Here is an 18,650-nt window from a genome sequence, read left to right on the forward strand (position 1 = left end):
CATAGGGCAGTAAAATTAACTTTCAAAAATAAAACAAAACCCAAACAGAAAAAAAAAAAAGTGCAGCTGCCATCAAAGTCTAATGTAAGAACAGTAGAAGATGCACTAAACATCTTCATCAGTGTGGCTGTTGGCCTTTTTCTTCTTGGTTGGCCTGATAAGATTTTTAAAAATTATTTATTAGTCTGTATAAGTGCATATACTTACTTCCCCAACTGCCTACACTGAGAAAACCTATACTCAACCTTCCTGTAAAATATCTCATAAAATCTGTTTCACCATATTTAGAGGCTCATTCTCCATATGCTTTTATATGGAGCATGCTTCCACATTTTTAAAGTCCTCCCCTGCCAGGCACCATGGCTCACGCCTGTAATCCCAACACTTTGGAAGGCCGAGACAGGAGGATCACGAGGTCAGGAGACTGAGACCATCCTGACTAACACAGTGAAACCCCATCTCTACTAAAAATACAAAAAATTAGCTGGGTGTTGTGTCGGGCGCCTGTAGTCCCAGCTACTTGGGAGGCTCAGGCAGGAGAATGGCCTGAACCTGGGAGGCGGAGCTTGCGGTGAGCCGAGATCCTGCCACTACACTCCAGGTTGGGCGACAGAGCGAGACTCTGTCTCAAAATAAATAAATAAATAAATAAATAAAGTCCTCCAAGAGTACTTTCAAACAGTAACACAGATATACAGTAAAAAATTCATATTCAGTGATAACGAATCTCAAAGCTACCATATTTCACTTTCAGGGAAGTCAGGCAGCAAAATAAATTCAAATTTATGTGACCAGAACTTAGGAAGATGCATTAAAATTATGTTAACAGAGGAGGACAGCCAACTTTCCAATCACATTAACATGTTTATGAAAATTTGCTATAAATAATAAATGGAGTCACAACTGCCTAAAATGAATTCTGATAGGGCCTCTTTAATTAACACAAATACATGTTAATAAAAACACTGCCTACGGCTCAATAAAGCACAGCAAATAGAATGTTATATATTAATTCCCAATTTCAAGCCCAAAACATAAAACAATAGATTCAAAATAAGCTGTTACTCATAGATATATTAAAACAAATAGAAAAGTGGTACTTCCATGTGAAATTCTCATCTTAAGGATTTAAGCATGTATAATAAGATGCTGTTTGCACCTACTTACCTGTTTGACCCAGACAACCTTCACTGTAACTATCACCTCGGACTTGTCCATTTGATACTGCATTAATCCTGTATGAATAAAATAAAACCAAGAAATCAGGGTCCATGACACCAATTACCAGAAACAATAATCTACAGTTTCTCAAATTTAAGGTTAGGTCTCAAAGTCTTTTTTTTTTTTTTTTTTTTTTAAGATACAGGGTCTCAGCCGGGCGCAATGGCTCAAGCCTGTAATCCCAGCACTTGGGAGGCCGAGATGGGCAGATCACGAGGTCAGGAGATCGAGACCATCCTGGCTAACACGGTGAAACCCCGTCTCTACTAAAAAATACAAAAAACTAGCCGGGCGAGGTGGCGGGCGCCTGTAGTCCCAGCTACTCGGGAGGCTGAGGCAGGAGAATGGCATAAACCCGGGAGGCAGAGCTTGCAGTGAGCTGAGGTCCGGCCACTGCACTCCAGCCTGGGCGACAGAGCGAGACTCCGTCTCAAAAAAAAAAAAAAAAAAAAAAAGATACAGGGTCTCACTCTGTTGCTCAAGCTAGAATACAGTGGCACAACCATGGCTTACTGTAGCCTTGAACTCCTGGTCTCAAGAGATCCTCCCACTTCACCCTCCTGAGTAGCTGAGATTACAGGTGTGCGCCACCACACCCGGCTAATTTTTAAAAATTTTTTGTAGAGATGAGGTCTCACTATGTTGCTCAGACTAGTCTCAAACTCCTGACCTCAACATATCCTCCTTGCCTTGACCTCCCAAAGTGCCACCACACCTGGCTCATAGGCCTTCAGTTCTTGAGCAAAGAGTTCATATGACTGGTCTCTTCAACCAGATACTCTCTAGAGCAGTGGTCATGGGCCCTAGACTAGCAGAATCAGCATTACTTGGCAACCTATTTGACAAGAAAATTCTCTGGCCCTAACCCAAACCTAGCAAAGCAGACACTCTGGGCATGGGGCCCAGAAATTTGAATTCTAACAAGTCTTTCAGGTGAGTCTGGATTGTTAAAATTTGGGAATGAGGCCAGGCGTGGTAGTTCATGCCTGTAATCCCAGCACTTTGGGAGGCTGCGACAGGCGGATCACCTGAGGTCAGGAGTTCGAGACCAGCCTAACCAACATGGAGAGACCCCGTCTCTACTAAAAATACAGAATCAGCTGGGCGTGGTGGCGCATGCCTGTGATCCCAGCTACTCGGAAGGCTGAGGCAGGAGAACCACTTGAACCTGGGAAACAGACTGCGGTAAGCCAAGATCACGCCATTGCGATTCAGCCTGGGCGACAAGAGCAAAACTCTGTCTCTTAAAAAACAAAAAAAACAGGAACGAAATTCTCAAAATTTTCTTTTGGTAAGATACGAACAGGTAAAAAGATAATTTCGCTTGCTTCTGATTTTCCATTTGTATATATCAGACATGACGTACTCATGTATGGCAACAGCAGAGGGAGAAAATGGGCCCTAGATAATCCAAATATTTCTTAAAATTGGCTTTGGAGGCTGGGCGCGGTGGCTCAAGCCTGTAATCCCAGCACTTTGGGAGGCCGAGACGGGCGGATCACGAGGTCAGGAGATTGAGACCATCCTGGCTAACACGGTGAAACCCCATCTCTACTAAAAAATACAAAAAAACTAGCCGGGCGAGGTGGTGGGCGCCTGTGGTCCCACCTACTCAGGAGGCTGAGGCAGGAGAATGCCATAAACCCAGGAGGCAGAGCTTGCAGTGAGCTGAGATCCGGCCACTGCACTCCAGCCTGGGCGACAGAGCGAGACTCTGTCTCAAAAAAAAAAAAAAATTGGCTTTGGAATAAATTTTTTGTACTAATTTTGTACTAACATCAAATGTTTGGAGAAATAACTATATTTCAAACAACACAATAACTTTTTGCTCTGAAGATATTATTGAATAGAGATTCAAGTGTAAAATCTTGTTTTTTTAATCCTTGATACAGGCTCTAAACATAAGAAGTGTTTTACCAACTTTTCATAGCGTACCACTCTAAAGTGAGATAGGCTTGCTTTCTTTAGAAGTATCCTTTGAAACATTCCAAATGTCATGCGAAAATGTTCACAATACATCAAGTTAAAGTTACAAAACATTATACCTATGATACATATACCCATTTAGTTGTGTGTGTCTAACACTAGAATATAAGCTTCATGAGGACAGGAGCCATTGTCTGTCTTGTTTCTCATTTTCATTCTCAATGCCTAGCACAAGGCTAGGGGCTTCGCACATAGTAGGTGCTCAATAAATGTGTTTAGGTCAGGCCTGGTAGCTTGCACCAGTAATCCCAGCACTTTGGAAGGCCAAGGTAGGAGGATTGCTTGAGCCCAGGACTTTGAGACCAGCCTGTGCAACCTAGTAAGACCTTGTCTCTATGGAAAAAAAAAAAAAGTGTTGAATATAGGAATCCTAGTTTTTTTCACAGTAATATGTCTTAATTTATTCATACAAATCTAAGTCTCAGAATGATCAAAATACTCAATTATTTTCAGTGATCTCTATACAGTACTAAATTATTTTGTATATGAAATAAATGTATTTTAAAACAGGCTTCATATTTACAAGTAAAACACAAATAAATGTTCTTGGGTTACTGGTTCTTGGCTCTTGTTTTCCTTGCTGAGCCATCTGAATAAACTTCAGAGCCCTCTGTAAGCCACCACAATCTTGTCTTCACTATTAGGGACACTTTGGAATTAACAATCTCTGTTCTATGCTATGACTATTTTTAAGTATGTTCTCAGATTTACAGAAAAGTTACTAGTTAAATAATCTTTTTCCTGAAGCATCTGGTATTTGTCAACATGATGCTCTGTAACTGGGGGCTGTAAGTGTGCTCCTGGTGTTGGGGTGTAGCTGATCTGGGCACTCTCAGTGGAGAGAGCTGCCACACTACTTCCCTTGCCCCATCTGGATAGCCTCTTCACTCTGCTCAGACTCCAGCATCCCACTTAGGGCTGCCTTCTTCCATCCCACACACCCCGCTGCATGGATCCCCTCCTCACCATGCTCAGGATCTGAGCCCATGCTGAGCTGCCCTCCTGTGGGAGTCCCTTCCCACCCTGCCTGAGCCCAGCAGCGTGTTCTGGGTCACCACAACTTGTCTCTCTATAGAGGATGCCTGTCATGCTTGACCTCACCTAATAGCTTTTGGATTGAATTTTTCAGGAAGAGGAAAGGAAGAGAAGAGTTAAATATTACTTTTAAAACATATAGATGTGTGTTAGAGAAAGAGAAAACAAAAAAACACACTGGTAGAATATCTGTCAAAATGTTACAGTTTGGTAGGATAATAGGCAACTTTGGTTTTGCTTATTGGTATATCCCACTATTTTTTTTTTTTTTTTTTGAAATGGGAGTCTTGCTCTGTCACCAGGCTGGAGTGCAGTGGCATGATCTCAGCTCACTGCAACCTCCACCTCCTGGGTTCAAGTGATTCCCCTGCCTCAGCCTCCTGAGTAGCTGCGACCGCAGGTGCGCACCACCACGCCCGGCTAATTTTTTGTATTTTAGTAGAGACAGGGCTTCACCATATTGGCCAGGATGTCTTGATCTCCTGACCTCAAGATCCTTCTGCCTTGGCCTCCCGAAGTGCTGGGATTACAGGCGTGAGCCACTGTGCCTGGCCTACCCTACATTTTTAAAATTAAAAAATACAGGGTCATACACAAAACATTTATTAACAATTTTAAAGCCACAAAATCAGAGAACTTTTGTAATAAGAGAAAAAAAGTTATTAATGAAAGAATAGCCGCTTTTTGACTCCTATCCATTTGAATTATAATTAAGTTTTTCTTTAAAATTATGGCCTGACACTATCTGACACTATAATAAAAAGATGTAAGCTGAAGCCAAATAAATAATAAACATTTATAAAAACATGAAGTCAGCTCTGCTATAATTATGTAAATGCAACAAAATGTAAGTTTAGCAGGGAACACATTTGAATAGTACATTCAAGCTCATATACAACTACACTTCCCCTCCACAGACTTACTACTGCTTCAAAGGGGAACAAAATAATTTTTTAAAGATCTAAGGACAAAAGCGGGACAAAAATACAATCACAAAAATAAAACTTTTAGGCCAGGCGCGGTGGCTCAAGCCTGTAATCCCAGCACTTTGGGAGGCCGAGACGGGCGGATCACGAGGTCAGGAGATCGAGACCATCCTGGCTAACACGGTGAAACCCCGTCTCTACTAAAAATACAAAAAACTAGCCGGGCGAGGTGGCAGGCGCCTATAGTCCCAGCTACTCCGGAGGCTGAGGCAGGAGAATGGCGTAAAACCCGGGAGGCGGAGCTTGCAGTGAGCTGAGATCCAGCCACTGCACTCCAGCCCGGGCAAAAGAGCAAGACTCCGTCTCAAAAAATAAATAAATAAATAAATAAAACTTTTAAATCTAAACCAATGTTGAAATTTAGGTGTCAGCTTTCTAAAAGAATTCTAACAGTGGCTGGGCACGGTGGCTCATGCCTGTAATCCCAGCACTTTGGGAGTCTGAGGCGGGCGGATCATGAGCTCAGGAGATCGAGACCATCCTGGCTAACGTGGTGAAACCCCCTCTCTACTAAAAACACACAAAAAATTAGCTGGGTGTGGTGGCGGGTGCCTGTAGTCCCAGCTACTCGGGAGGCTGAGGCAGGAGAATAGCGTGAACCCGGAAGGCAGAGCTTGCAGGGAGCTGAGATTGCACCACTGCACTCCTGTCTGGGAGACAGAGTCAGACTCCATCTTAAAAAAAAAAAAAAAAAAAAAATTCTAACAGCATCATTATTACAGTAAAATAAATTGCAACAAAATGGAAAGAACTAGAAATAGCTGCATCATGGCTGAACTTCAAAGAAAAAGATCACAGCCCTTTGCTATCAGTGGCTTCTGAAGTCAGACCTTTACTTCTGCGAATGAATAACTACTCCGGCAATGACCCCACGCCAGGCACAGTCAAACTGGCTGCCCTTAGCCACTTGCTTTATTCTGAAAATACAAGTTACTGTGTTTACACTTAAGTAACTGTAGCATAATTTAAAAATGTGTATAATTTTCAACTTGGATTACCTGGAAGCCTGGAAGAGATGACTCTACAACCTAAATTAAAAGTCTACAGAAGGCTGGGTATCGTGGCTCACGCTTGTAATCCCAGCACTTTGGGAGGCCAAGGCACATGGATCACCTGAGAGGTCACGAGTTCTAGACCAGCCTGGCCAACATGGCAAAACCCTGTCTCTACCAAAAATACAAAAATTAGGTGGGCACAGTGGTGGGTGTCTGTAATCCCAGTTACTCGGGAGGCTGAGGCAGGAAAATTGCTTGAACTTGGGAGGCAGAGGTTGCAGTAAGCCAAGATCACGCCACTACACTCCATCCTGGGCAACAGAGTTAGAGTCCATCTCAAAAAAAAAAAAAAGGTCTACAGAAAGCTAATGGACAATGGTAGAGGTCAGGACAGGGGCTATACAGGTGTGGTGGAAGTGCTGATTGAGAACGTTCTGGGGTGATGTTTTAAATCGTGATCTAGGTGCTGTTTACATGGGTGTGTATGTAATTAAAAATTTATTGAGATGTATATATGACTTGTGCAGTTTATGTATCTCACTAAATGCTTTTTTTTTTTTTATGAGACAGTCTCACTCTGTCTCCTGGGCTGGAGTCCAGTGCCACGATCTTGGCTCACTGTAATCTCTGCCTCTCAGATTCAAGCAATTCCCCACCTCAGCCTCCTGAGTAGCTGGGACCACAGGCATGCACCACCATGCTGGCTGATTTTTGTATTTTTTTGTAGAGACAGGGTTTCACCATGTTGGCCAGGCTGGTCTTGAACTCCTGACCTCAGGTGATCCGCCCACCTTGGCCTCCCAAAGCGCTGGGATTACACCATGCCTAGCCAGAATGCATTTTATATTACATTTCTAAAATTATTAAGGCAGAGAGGCACAGTGACTCACACCTGTCATCCAGCACTTCAAGAGGCCAAGGCAGGAGAATCACTTGAGACCAGGAGTTCAAGAACAGCCTGGGCAACATAGTGAGAGCTTGTCTTTACAAAAAAAGAAAACTCTTTAAAAAAATAGCTGGGTGTGGTGGTGTGTGCAAGTAGTCCTAGCTACTGGGGAGGCTGAGGCCGGAGGACTGCTTAAGCCCAGGATTTTGAGACGGCAGTGAGTTATAATCATGCCATTGCACTCCAGCCCAGGTGACAAAGTGAGGCCCTACTTCTAAAACATTTTTATTTTTTAATTTAAAAAGGAAAACCTGATTCTTCTGTAGTTCCTAGGCACGATGATTGGGTGTTCACGTGCATGTCTAAGATGTGCCTCCCTCAAACCTTGTTCTTACATCAGTACCTTACCCGTCTAATGTGGAAAAAAAAAAAGGAAAGGCCCACAGAGAGAGCTGATCTCTAAAGGATGCATTTATAATTAAGGAAACAAAAAAAGGCCCTTAGAAATTAAAACATGAGAACTGAAATGCAAAAATGTTTAACAGATTGGAATATAGAATAAAAAGATAGATGAGAATTCTAAGAAAACGTATCAGCCAGGTGTGGTGACTCACACCTGTAATCCCAGCATTTTGGGAGGCCAAGACGGGTGGATCACTTGAGGTTAGGAGTTCAAGACCAGCCTGGCCAACACCGTGAAACCTGTCTCTACAAAAAATACAAACTCCAGTCAGGCATGGTGGCGCATGCCTGTAATCTCAGCTACTTGGGGAGGCTGAGGCAGGAGAATCGACTGACCCTGGGAGGCGGAGGTTGCAGTGAATAGAGATCATGCCATTGCACTCCAGCCTTGGTGACAGAGCAAAACTCCGTCTCAAAAAAATAAATAAATAAATAAACAAACTAAAATAAATACTTTTTTCTTTTAAATGTATTGAGACGGAGTCTCCCTATCGCCCAGGCTGGAGTGCAGTGGTGTGATCTCGGCCTATGGCAACCTCTGCTGCCCAGGTTCAAGTGATTCTTGTGTCTCAGTCTCCCAAGTAGCTGGGACTATGCAACACCGTGCCTGGCTAATTTATTTTTATTATTTTTTTAAACAAGAGTCTAGTGGCATGATCTCTGTTCACTGCAACCTCCACCTCCCGGGTTCAGGCTGGGTGATTCTTCCGCCTCAGCCTCCCGAGTAGCTGGGACCACAGGCACGTGCCACCACGCCTGGCTAATTTTTTGTATTTTTAGTAGAGACAGGGTTTCACTGTGTTAGCCAGGATGGTCTCGTTCCCCTGACCTTGTGATCTGCCTGCCTTGGTCTCCCAAAGTGCTGGGATTACAGGCATGAGCCATTGCACCTGGCCTTTTTAAAATTATGTTGTTTTTTTTTTTGAGGCAGAGTCTCGCTCTGTTGCCCAGGCTGGAGTGCAGTGGCCGGATCTCAGCTCACTGCAAGCTCCGCCTCCCGGGTTTACGCCATTCTCCTGCCTCAGCCTCCCAAGTAGCTGGGACTACAGGCACCCGCCACCACGCCTGGCTAGTTTTTTTTGTATTTTTTGGTAGAGATGGGGTTTCACCGTGTTACCCAGGATGGTCTCGATCTCCTGACCTCGTGATCCGCCCGTCTCGGCCTCCCAAAGTGCTGGGATTACAGGCTTGAGCCACTGCGCCCGGCCTAAAATTATTTTTAGTAGAGAAGGGATTTCACCATGTGGGCCAGGCTGGTCTCAAACTCCTGACCTCAGGTGATCTATCCGCCTCGGCCTCCCAAAGTGTTGGGATTACAGGCGTTAGCCACCATGCCCGGCCAAAATAAATACTTCTTGTATCCAAAAAAAAAAAAAAAAGATGTGGTAACTGGAAAAAAAGTGGATTTAACCCTGATCAACAGGGGAGGGAACCATGGTGACAGTGCTGTAGCAGGCTTCCACAGTAATCAATTCATAACGAAACAGCCTGATATGGGCTTCTGGGATGTCGATTTCTACAACAAAAGAGGTTATAATACATTGAAGAATATAATTGAGAATTTGGGAAAAAAAAATAAAGATGTAGTAATAGTAGAAAATGCAAGAAAACAAAGAAAAGGCAGCTAGAAACTCTAGGAAAAACAAAAAACTGAACAAGGCTACTATAGTCCATATAGTAACTGTCCAAATTAGAACTGCAGCATTCAAGATGAAATGAATCCTAAAGAAAACATACATTCTTTCTACCAACAACCACCTGGAAAAAAAAAAAAAAAAAGGCAATCAGAAACTCTAGGAAAGGTCGGGCGCAGTGGCTCACACCTGTAATCCTAGCACTGTGGGAGGCCAAGGCAGGTGGATTACTAGAGCCCAGGATTTCAAGACCAGCCTGGTCAACATGGTGAGACCTCGTCTTCATTAAAGAAGAAAAAAAAAAACTATAGGAAAAAAACAATACTAAATAAGAAAGTCATAGCCCAAGTATGAAGCAAACTAAACTATATTATGAATTTGAGAAACTGGTAAGAATACAAGAATATTTTCAAAATATATTGATAAATTTGAGAAGCACAGGGTCATGGTATTGAAACTTACACTATTTGGCACTGCAATGAATTTTGTTTACCAGTTAAAAAAATTTTTTCAACAGGAATGCTCCTATTAAAATCTAAGGTCATTTCATTCCTCTGCTTAAAGCCTTCTAATGGCTTCCATTACACTTAAAATGAAAGTAAAGTTCTTGGCCGGGCGCGGTGGCTCAAGCCTGTAATCCCAGCACTTTGGGAGGCCGAGGCAGGCTGATCACCTGAGGTGAGGAGTACGAGACCAGCCTGGCTAACGTGGTGAAACCCAGTTTCTACTAAAAATACAAAAAATAAGCCAGGTGTTGTGGCACACGCCTGTAATCCCAGCTACTCAGGAGGCTGAAGCAGGAGAATTGCTGGAATCCAGGAGGCAGAGGTTGCAGTGAGCCGAGACTGCACCACTGCATTCCAGCTTGAGCAACAAGAGCGAAACTCTGTCTCAAAAAAAAAGGAAAAAAAAAGTAAAGTTCTTATTTTTGTGACGGGGCCTCGCTCTGTTACCCAGGCTGAAGTGCAGTGGCACAATCAAGACTTACTGTAGCCTCGAATTCCCATGCTCTGGCGATCCTCCCGCCTCAGCCTCCGGGGCAGCTGGGACCACAGGCATGCCCTATCAATTTTTGTATTTTGGTATAGATGAGGTTTCACCATGTTGCCCACACTGGTCTCAAATTCCTGAGCTCAAGTGATCCATCCACCTCGGCCTCCCAAAGTGCTGGAATTACAGGCATGAGTCACTGCATCAGGTTGAAAATAAAGTTCTTATAATGCTTTTGAAGGTCCTATGCCATCTGCCCTTCTCCATCACTTCTCTGACCTCATCAATTTCTCTTTCTTTTGATCTTGCTGCTGCAGTTATACTGGTCTCCTTGCCGTAAAGCCTTTGTACTTGCTGTTCCACCTGCCTGGAATGAATCTCTCTTATATATCCCCATCCCCTAGTCAGTTCCTTCATTTTCTTTAAGTCTTTAGTCAAAGTCACCTTCTTAGTGAGACCTTCTCTGATTCTACTGAAAATTTCTGGCCACGTGTGGTGGCTCACACCTGTAATCCTGGCACTTTGGGAGGTTGAAGTGGGAGGATCACTTGAGCCCAAGAGACCAATCTGAGCAACATGATGAGACATCCTCTCTATAAAAAAAAAATTTTTTTTTAATTTCTATCCCTCCTGTTGACATCCCATATCTCCTTTCTCTATTTTTTTCTCCTTTGCACTTATTTTAAATGCCAAAAAGACATGGATTTTTCCTGTTTTATTAACTACTGTATGTCCTGTACCTAGAGCAGAGTCTGGAATATAAAAGCTTAATCCCTTAGACAAAATACACAGTTTCTGACTTAAATGTAAAGCTATTAAACCCTGGGTGTATAAAAATAAAAGGATAGCTGAGAGAAGCTGGGAGGGGGTGGAGAGGTGGACAAGAAGAACAAAGAGGACTGCTGATTTTCTGTATAAGTCCATCTCTACTGTATGACTTTTAAATCATGTACAGTATGTTAATCTGATAATATTTAGAATTTTAAATCTATGCAACTAAATTTGAAACATTTTTATTTTGTGGCAATCTATGTAAGTAATGCCAATTATGATGACACTTACATTAGGAAGGCTATGGTTGCTATAACACCACAGGCATGGTATGAGTGGTTGAAATCTTTCATGGTGGGATAAATAACAGCTGCATCTATGATAATCCACCAGCCTGTAAAAAACTAAAACAAAGGTGACACCAATGAGAAATTACAGCAATTCTGAATCTCACTGGCTAAAAGACAGCAAGGTATTTAAGTGAAGAGATCCCTTTCAATAAATTTCAAAAATGCTCTAGCTATTTCCCACATGTAATTTGCACATGGCCTAATAGCTGATTAGGTACTCTTAAATCTGACAGCAATTTATATTTATTAACGTAACTTTTCTCTAAGCCTACTTCAATCATTATTTAATTTTATGATAATAAAGTCTTGTAATCTAATTTGGTAAGCTAGAAACCAGTTATCTCATGGAGGGGGAAAGGAAAAAAGTAACTCAAATTCCAACTGACAGAAGTGTCCTGTTGATATATAAGCTTCCAGAGAAATATTCCCCAAAATCAAGAAAAAAGCATTCAAATTAATACGGAGAACAACTATTGTTCACAGAATTTTAGCTATCTTCTTGCTGTGAAATAACAGCTCTGAGGTTCTGCTTTTGATAAATTCCAGTGCAGTCTAAAGATGGTTTCAGGTGTGATTTTAAATTCAATGTCAACACCAGATTACAATTTATTTGAATTTGGCTCTAGATATTTTCAGGGGCAAAGGTATAACAAAATAACCCCAAAACTTCACAAATAGTTTTCATCATCTGAGCAGAAATTTACAATAAAATTATCTTAACCAAATTCTGACAAGTAGCTTTGAAGATTTTTAAAGTAACCCCCTTTCCTATCCCCACACCAAACCCTGACTCAGTTAGCTCTGGGAACTGACATCTTCTGGCAATTATTTTAATATAACAATTTTAAGCTAGTCAAATTACTTTTATCAGGTTACAGACAGATCCATACTCGATTAATAAACATTTTTAGTGGCCAGCACGAGTACATACGCCTTTCTTTCTACCCTCAGCTCAATGTATTCAAGAGATTTTCTTCATAGACTAAAAACTCAAAGCTTTTTTTTTTTGGCCAGGTGCAATGGCCTATAATCTCAGGACCTTGAGAGGCCAAGGCCAGTGAATCACTTGAGCCCAGGAGTAGGAGACCAGCCTGGGCAACATGGAGAGACCCCCATCTCTACAAAAAAAACACAAAAATTAGCCCTCGCCCATGGTCCAGGCTACTCCAGAGGCTGAGGTGGGAGGATCACCTGAGCCCGGGAGGTTGAGGCGGCAATAAGCAGTGACTGCACCACTGCACTCCAGCCTGGGAGACAGAGTGAGACCCTGTCTTGAAAATAAATAAATCTTAAAGCTTAAGAAAAATGGCTTGGCACGGTGGCTCACGCCTGTAATCCCAACACTTTGGGAGGCCGAGGCAGGTGGATCACCTGAGGTCGGGAGTTCAAGACCAGCTTGACCAACACGGAGAAACCCCGTCTCTACTAAAACAAGAGCCAAACTGTCTCAAAAAAAAAAATTTACTCTTTAGGGCCTATAACACCATGTGATCATAAAAAACTAATAGCAGATACCTTGAGGGATCTGAAGTATAAATAAAAATTTTATTCTTGGCCGGGCGCGGTGGCTCAAGCCTGTAAATCATGTACAGTATGTTAATCTGATAATATTTAGAATTTTAAATCTATGCAACTATATTTGAAACATTTTTATTTTGTGGCAATCTATGTAAGTAATGCCAATTATGATGACACATTAGGAAGGCTATGGTTGCTATAACACCACAGGCATGGTATGAGTGGTTGAAATCTTTCATGGTGGGATAAATAACAGCTGCATCTATGATAATCCACCAGCCCGTAAAAAACTAGCACTTTGGGAGGCCAAGACGGGCGGATCACGAGGTCAGGAGATCGAGACCATCCTGGCTAACACGGTGAAACCCCATCTCTACTAAAAAAATACAAAAAAAACTAGCCGGGCAAGGTGGCGGGCGCCTGTAGTCCCAGCTGCTCAGGAGGCTGAGGCAGGAGAATGGCGGAAACCTGGGAGGCGGAGCTTGCAGTGAGCTGAGATCCGGCCACTGCACTCCAGCCCGGGCGACAGAGCCAGACTCTGTCTCAAAAAAAAAAAAAAAATTTTATTCTGTAAATTACTTCTACACAGTGTATTTTAATGAGTTTCCTCCTTGGTTTTGCTTTTTTTTAAAAAAAAATTCATGCTAATCTTCTCTATATCATTCCAATTTTAGTGTATCTGTTGCCAAACTGAGCACTTTTCTTTTCCTTAATGAGACTGAGAAGAAAGTTAACTGGATTATGGAGAAAAGCAATCATATCTATTGACTGGTTTTGACCTGATTGCTTCTTAAACACTTCCTTGTACCTTAATGTACTCATTAAAAGGAGATAGAATCCATATAATGAACAAAAGTTTTATTATGCTAGTTTTACCATGCAGAATAACCCAACCACTCTGTTAATCAAATTTTAAACCATAAACTCTTAAAGTGGAACTAACAGCTTTCCATAAACAACAAAATAATCAGCATGGTCAAAGTGGTCAAAGATAAAATAATTAGTACATATTTTAAAACATCCTGCAGAATTCAAAACCCATAAACACAAACGCACCAAAAAATGAGGTCCAAATTATCAATGACACTTACTAGTACACCAGCAGCAATGGAAGCAATAGTATTGCGCTTTTCCCCCCAGTCAATGCATTCTGAGCATCTCAAGCCCTCTAGAAATCCAGACATTTTTTTCAGGTCACTTAAAAACAAACAAACAAATAATTAAATAAAGTACTTCCATTTACTTGCTTCAAACCTGAAAAATAATTAATAGCTCAGGAATAATTAAAGTGAAATTACAAATGCTTTATTTTGGTTCCACACACTTCTTCAGAATATTTGATTTAGTTTTTTTTTTTTTTTTTTTTTTTTTGAGGCGGAGTCTCGCTCTGTCGCCTGGACTGGAGTGCAGTGGCCAGATCTCAGCTCACTGCAAGCTCCGCCTCCCGGGTTTACGCCATTCTCCTGCCTCAGCCTCCCGAGTAGCTGGGACTACAGGCGCCCGCCACCTTGCCCGGCTAGTTTTTGTATTTTTAGTAGAGATGGGGTTTCACCGTGTTAGCCAGGATGGTCTCGATCTCCTGACCTCGTGATCCACCCGTCTCGGCCTCCCAAAGTGCTGGGATTACAGGCTTGAGCCACCGCGCCGGCCTTGATTTAGTTTTTGATGAATTTCCACGTTATAACTTTCGAAAGTAATATCTGGATTCATTTAGTATCTTTTTTAATGTAAAAAATGGTTTGAGGACCTGGCGTGGTGGCTCACGCCTGTAATCCCAGCAATTTGGGAGGCCGAGGTAGGTGGGTCACCTGAGGTCAGGAGTTTGACACCAGCCTGGCCAACATGGCAAAACCCCATCTCTACTAAAAAAATACAAAAAAAACTAGCCGGGCAAGGTGGCGGGCGCCTGTAGTCCCAGCTGCTCAGGAGGCTGAGGCAGGAGAATGGCGGAAACCTGGGAGGCGGAGCTTGCAGTGAGCTGAGATCCGGCCACTGCACTCCAGCCCGGGCGACAGAGCCAGACTCTGTCTCAAAAAAAAAAAAAAATTTTATTCTGTAAATTACTTCTACACAGTGTATTTTAATGAGTTTCCTCCTTGGTTTTGCTTTTTTTTAAAAAAAAATTCATGCTAATCTTCTCTATATCATTCCAATTTTAGTGTATCTGTTGCCAAACTGAGCACTTTTCTTTTCCTTAATGAGACTGAGAAGAAAGTTAACTGGATTATGGAGAAAAGCAATCATATCTATTGACTGGTTTTGACCTGATTGCTTCTTAAACACTTCCTTGTACCTTAATGTACTCATTAAAAGGAGATAGAATCCATATAATGAACAAAAGTTTTATTATGCTAGTTTTACCATGCAGAATAACCCAACCACTCTGTTAATCAAATTTTAAACCATAAACTCTTAAAGTGGAACTAACAGCTTTCCATAAACAACAAAATAATCAGCATGGTCAAAGTGGTCAAAGATAAAATAATTAGTACATATTTTAAAACATCCTGCAGAATTCAAAACCCATAAACACAAACGCACCAAAAAATGAGGTCCAAATTATCAATGACACTTACTAGTACACCAGCAGCAATGGAAGCAATAGTATTGCGCTTTTCCCCCCAGTCAATGCATTCTGAGCATCTCAAGCCCTCTAGAAATCCAGACATTTTTTTCAGGTCACTTAAAAACAAACAAACAAATAATTAAATAAAGTACTTCCATTTACTTGCTTCAAACCTGAAAAATAATTAATAGCTCAGGAATAATTAAAGTGAAATTACAAATGCTTTATTTTGGTTCCACACACTTCTTCAGAATATTTGATTTAGTTTTTTTTTTTTTTTTTTTTTTGAGGCGGAGTCTCGCTCTGTCGCCTGGACTGGAGTGCAGTGGCCAGATCTCAGCTCACTGCAAGCTCCGCCTCCGGGTTTACGCCATTCTCCTGCCTCAGCCTCCCGAGTAGCTGGGACTACAGGCGCCCGCCACCTTGCCCGGCTAGTTTTTGTATTTTTAGTAGAGATGGGGTTTCACCGTGTTAGCCAGGATGGTCTCGATCTCCTGACCTCGTGATCCACCCGTCTCGGCCTCCCAAAGTGCTGGGATTACAGGCTTGAGCCACCGCGCCCGGCCTTGATTTAGTTTTTGATGAATTTCCACGTTATAACTTTCGAAAGTAATATCTGGATTCATTTAGTATCTTTTTTAATGTAAAAAATGGTTTGAGGACCTGGCGTGGTGGCTCACGCCTGTAATCCCAGCAATTTGGGAGGCCGAGGTAGGTGGGTCACCTGAGGTCAGGAGTTTGACACCAGCCTGGCCAACATGGCAAAACCCCATCTCTACTAAAAATACAAAAAGTAGCCGGGTGTGGTGGTGCATGTTTGTAATCCCAGCTACTTGGGAGGCTGAGGCAGGAGAATCGCTTGAACCTGGGAGGCGAAGGTTGCAGTGAGCCGAGATCGTGCCACTGCACTCCAGCCTGGGCGACAGAGCAAGACTCTGTCTCAAAAATAATAATAAATAAATAGAAATAAATGGTTTGGATATATTTAAGCAACATTAACAAAGGTGGGTCTCCAAATATTGAAAAAATTTTAACTACTGGTTGACCTCCTCCTGAAAATCTGTCACATCCCATTATTTCTAAGTAGGTATTGAATTAGTTACTAATCCACAAGAGCTCTTTTGTATCATTTTGATTCCCAACTTATTAGATGACTTTCATGTTTACAGTCTAGGAGTACTAACATTAGTAGAGAGACAAGTGATAAACTTTGGCTCTATGTAGAAGTACAGATTCAAATGACACCTAAATTAGGAAATTAAACATTGCACTGCCGTTCTTACCTCTACCCACATGATTTCCTTTCACTTCATTCACTTCACTGTTTTTCTTTCTGCAAGCCTGCCTTTTGGTGTCATTTCTATGTAAAGAACATTCACTTGATTTTAATATCCCTATCTCTGATCCTAAAGGGTTTTTCCAGCCAAAAGAAAGTACAAAATTGTGATTAATATTAATTCAGATTACAAAAATCCAGCTGCTATTTAAATATAGCCGACCCAAACTGTCTTTACAAATTACATAAAACACTCCTGTAAGCCGAGCTGTACAGACCTGACTTGAGACACAGCCATGATATCTCTATTTCAGAGTATGAAAAAACCTGAAATACGTATAACTTGAGAACACCCAAATTCCTACAGCGAACTTGAGTCCCTTAAGTTACTGTGCAGCCAGCAATTATAATTGTCCAAAAACATGACACCCTAAAGAAGAGCAACGTCTCCCATTTTTTAACTTCTTTTAAAAATTAAATATTAAAATACATGATTACAGCCAGTGCTAAGATGCCTTTGGGACAAGTTCAATTTAGGAAATTCACTCATTTGATTCCTCCCCGGGAAGAACTGCAATCCAGTAAGTGTTATTTTCGGTTCATCCCAATGGCCCCGCCCCGAATCCATTTTTCTTGCACGACGACTGGCACGCTCAAGCCAGACCCCGCCCTCCAAACTCTGGGAATTTTAGGTCTCGAGGGACGCGGCTGGAAGATGGGGGAGCCACCTTCAGGCCGGCCACCCCTCGCTGAGGAAGCCGGAAGGGCCACACTCCTTTCTCGGGGCTTCGGCCTGTCCAGCTGTAAAGTGGCGGACCGGGGGATTTCCACGGATCCTGGGATGTCCTGGGGGAGGGCGCGGTCCCGTCTCCGTCTTGGCGGGTCTGGACGCGGTCGCCTTCTCCAGGCGCCGCAGGACCCAGGAGAGGAGAGGTCCGCGGAGGCTCAGCCCCGGTCTGCGGCTTCCCGGAGGGTGGCGGCAACAAGCCTGTACTGTGGGCACCAGCCCATCAGACGGTCCCGGCTCCGAGGCCTCTCCAGCCTTGAAGCCGCTCCTCTCCTGCCCCCATTCCCCGCCCGACACTTACGTCCAGCCCAGTCGTGCAGTGGTTCCGGACCCCGGTGCAGTGCCGCGCCTGCCCGCCTCACTCCCCGGTTTCAGCTAAGAAAACAAAACGGCCACGGTCTCCAGACACCCGGATGCAGCAGTACCACCCCCGCGGCTCAGCCGCGCATGCGGACACGGGGCGGAGGGCGGGGCGCCGGCTCCGGAGGGAGCCACGCCCACCATGCCAACGCTTCTGCGCAGGCCCGGGCGCTAGCCGCTGGGGCTCTCCGCAGCTCTGAGATCACAGCTGGACGTCGGAAGTGCTAGCTTGGAGTACGCCCTTCGAGGGTAGGCGTGGGAAGTTGCTCTGTGTGCTGAGCTTTCTAAAGGAAGGCGTCCGTTGATCTTTGTACCCGTCTTGATTGAGGTGACGAGTGTTTTCTAGTACTGGGGTCGGCCCCCCAGCCGTCTCAGGTGTGGGTGGCAGGAAGAGTGCCGGGTCCCATGTGGTGCAAAAGGTGGGTTCCGGTTTGCAGCCACACAGCGCTACTCAGGACTTTTTAGTCTTGTTTATTTTCTCCGTGCCTGTTCCCGCCCCCTCGCAGTTCCACCTCTGGGAGAGGGGCGGGTTCAGCTCCAGGAGGCGGGGACTTTCCGGCTCGGTGTGGCTGGGGTGTCCCGTGGACCCCAGTCCCCGCGCGGTGACCCACTTATGGGACTTGGCCTTTCTTTGCTGTTTGTTTAAGGCAGGGTTTCTCAGCCTGGGCACTACTGACGTTTTGGGCCGGCTCATTCTGTCTGGGTTGGGGAGGGTAATGTCCCGTGCTGCTTAGAATGTGTAACTGCATCCCTCACCTCTACCCGGTGGATGCAAGTAGCAGCCCCAGTGAACCAAAAATGTCCCCAGACTTTGCCAAATACCCTCC

The 18,650-nt window shown here is 43.4% G+C and overlaps 1 protein-coding gene and 1 non-coding gene across 5 annotated transcripts in view; one reads left to right on the plus strand and one right to left on the minus strand.

The window, feature by feature from the left end:
- Nucleotides 1-17,922, minus strand: part of TMEM50A (transmembrane protein 50A) — a 29,484-nt gene extending 11,562 nt beyond the window's left edge. For 2 of the 4 annotated variants that reach the window (XM_033227763.1, XM_033227760.1), the window contains exons 1-3: nt 13,926-14,084; nt 11,258-11,370; nt 1,168-1,235 (exon numbers count right to left, since the gene is read on the minus strand). In XM_033227763.1, coding sequence (XP_033083654.1) covers nt 1,168-1,235; nt 11,258-11,370; nt 13,926-14,018 — 274 coding nt within the window. In that variant the 5' untranslated portion in view covers nt 14,019-14,084. Of the gene's footprint in view, nt 1-1,167; nt 1,236-11,257; nt 11,371-13,011; nt 13,125-13,925; nt 14,085-15,410; nt 15,517-17,764 lie in introns of those variants that run through there. The other 2 variants (XM_033227761.1, XM_033227762.1) reach the window with 2 other exon arrangements.
- On the plus strand, nt 7,424-7,527 carry LOC117094100. The gene has a single exon (XR_004441424.1). It is a non-coding gene; the product is annotated as a small nucleolar RNA U13 (small nucleolar RNA).
- Nucleotides 17,923-18,650: the final 728 nt, after the last annotated feature.

The sequence above is a fragment of the Trachypithecus francoisi genome, unplaced genomic scaffold (assembly GCF_009764315.1).
Source record: "Trachypithecus francoisi isolate TF-2019V2 unplaced genomic scaffold, Tfra_2.0 Lachesis_group12, whole genome shotgun sequence".
In the NCBI taxonomy this organism is placed as follows: Eukaryota; Metazoa; Chordata; class Mammalia; order Primates; family Cercopithecidae; genus Trachypithecus; species Trachypithecus francoisi.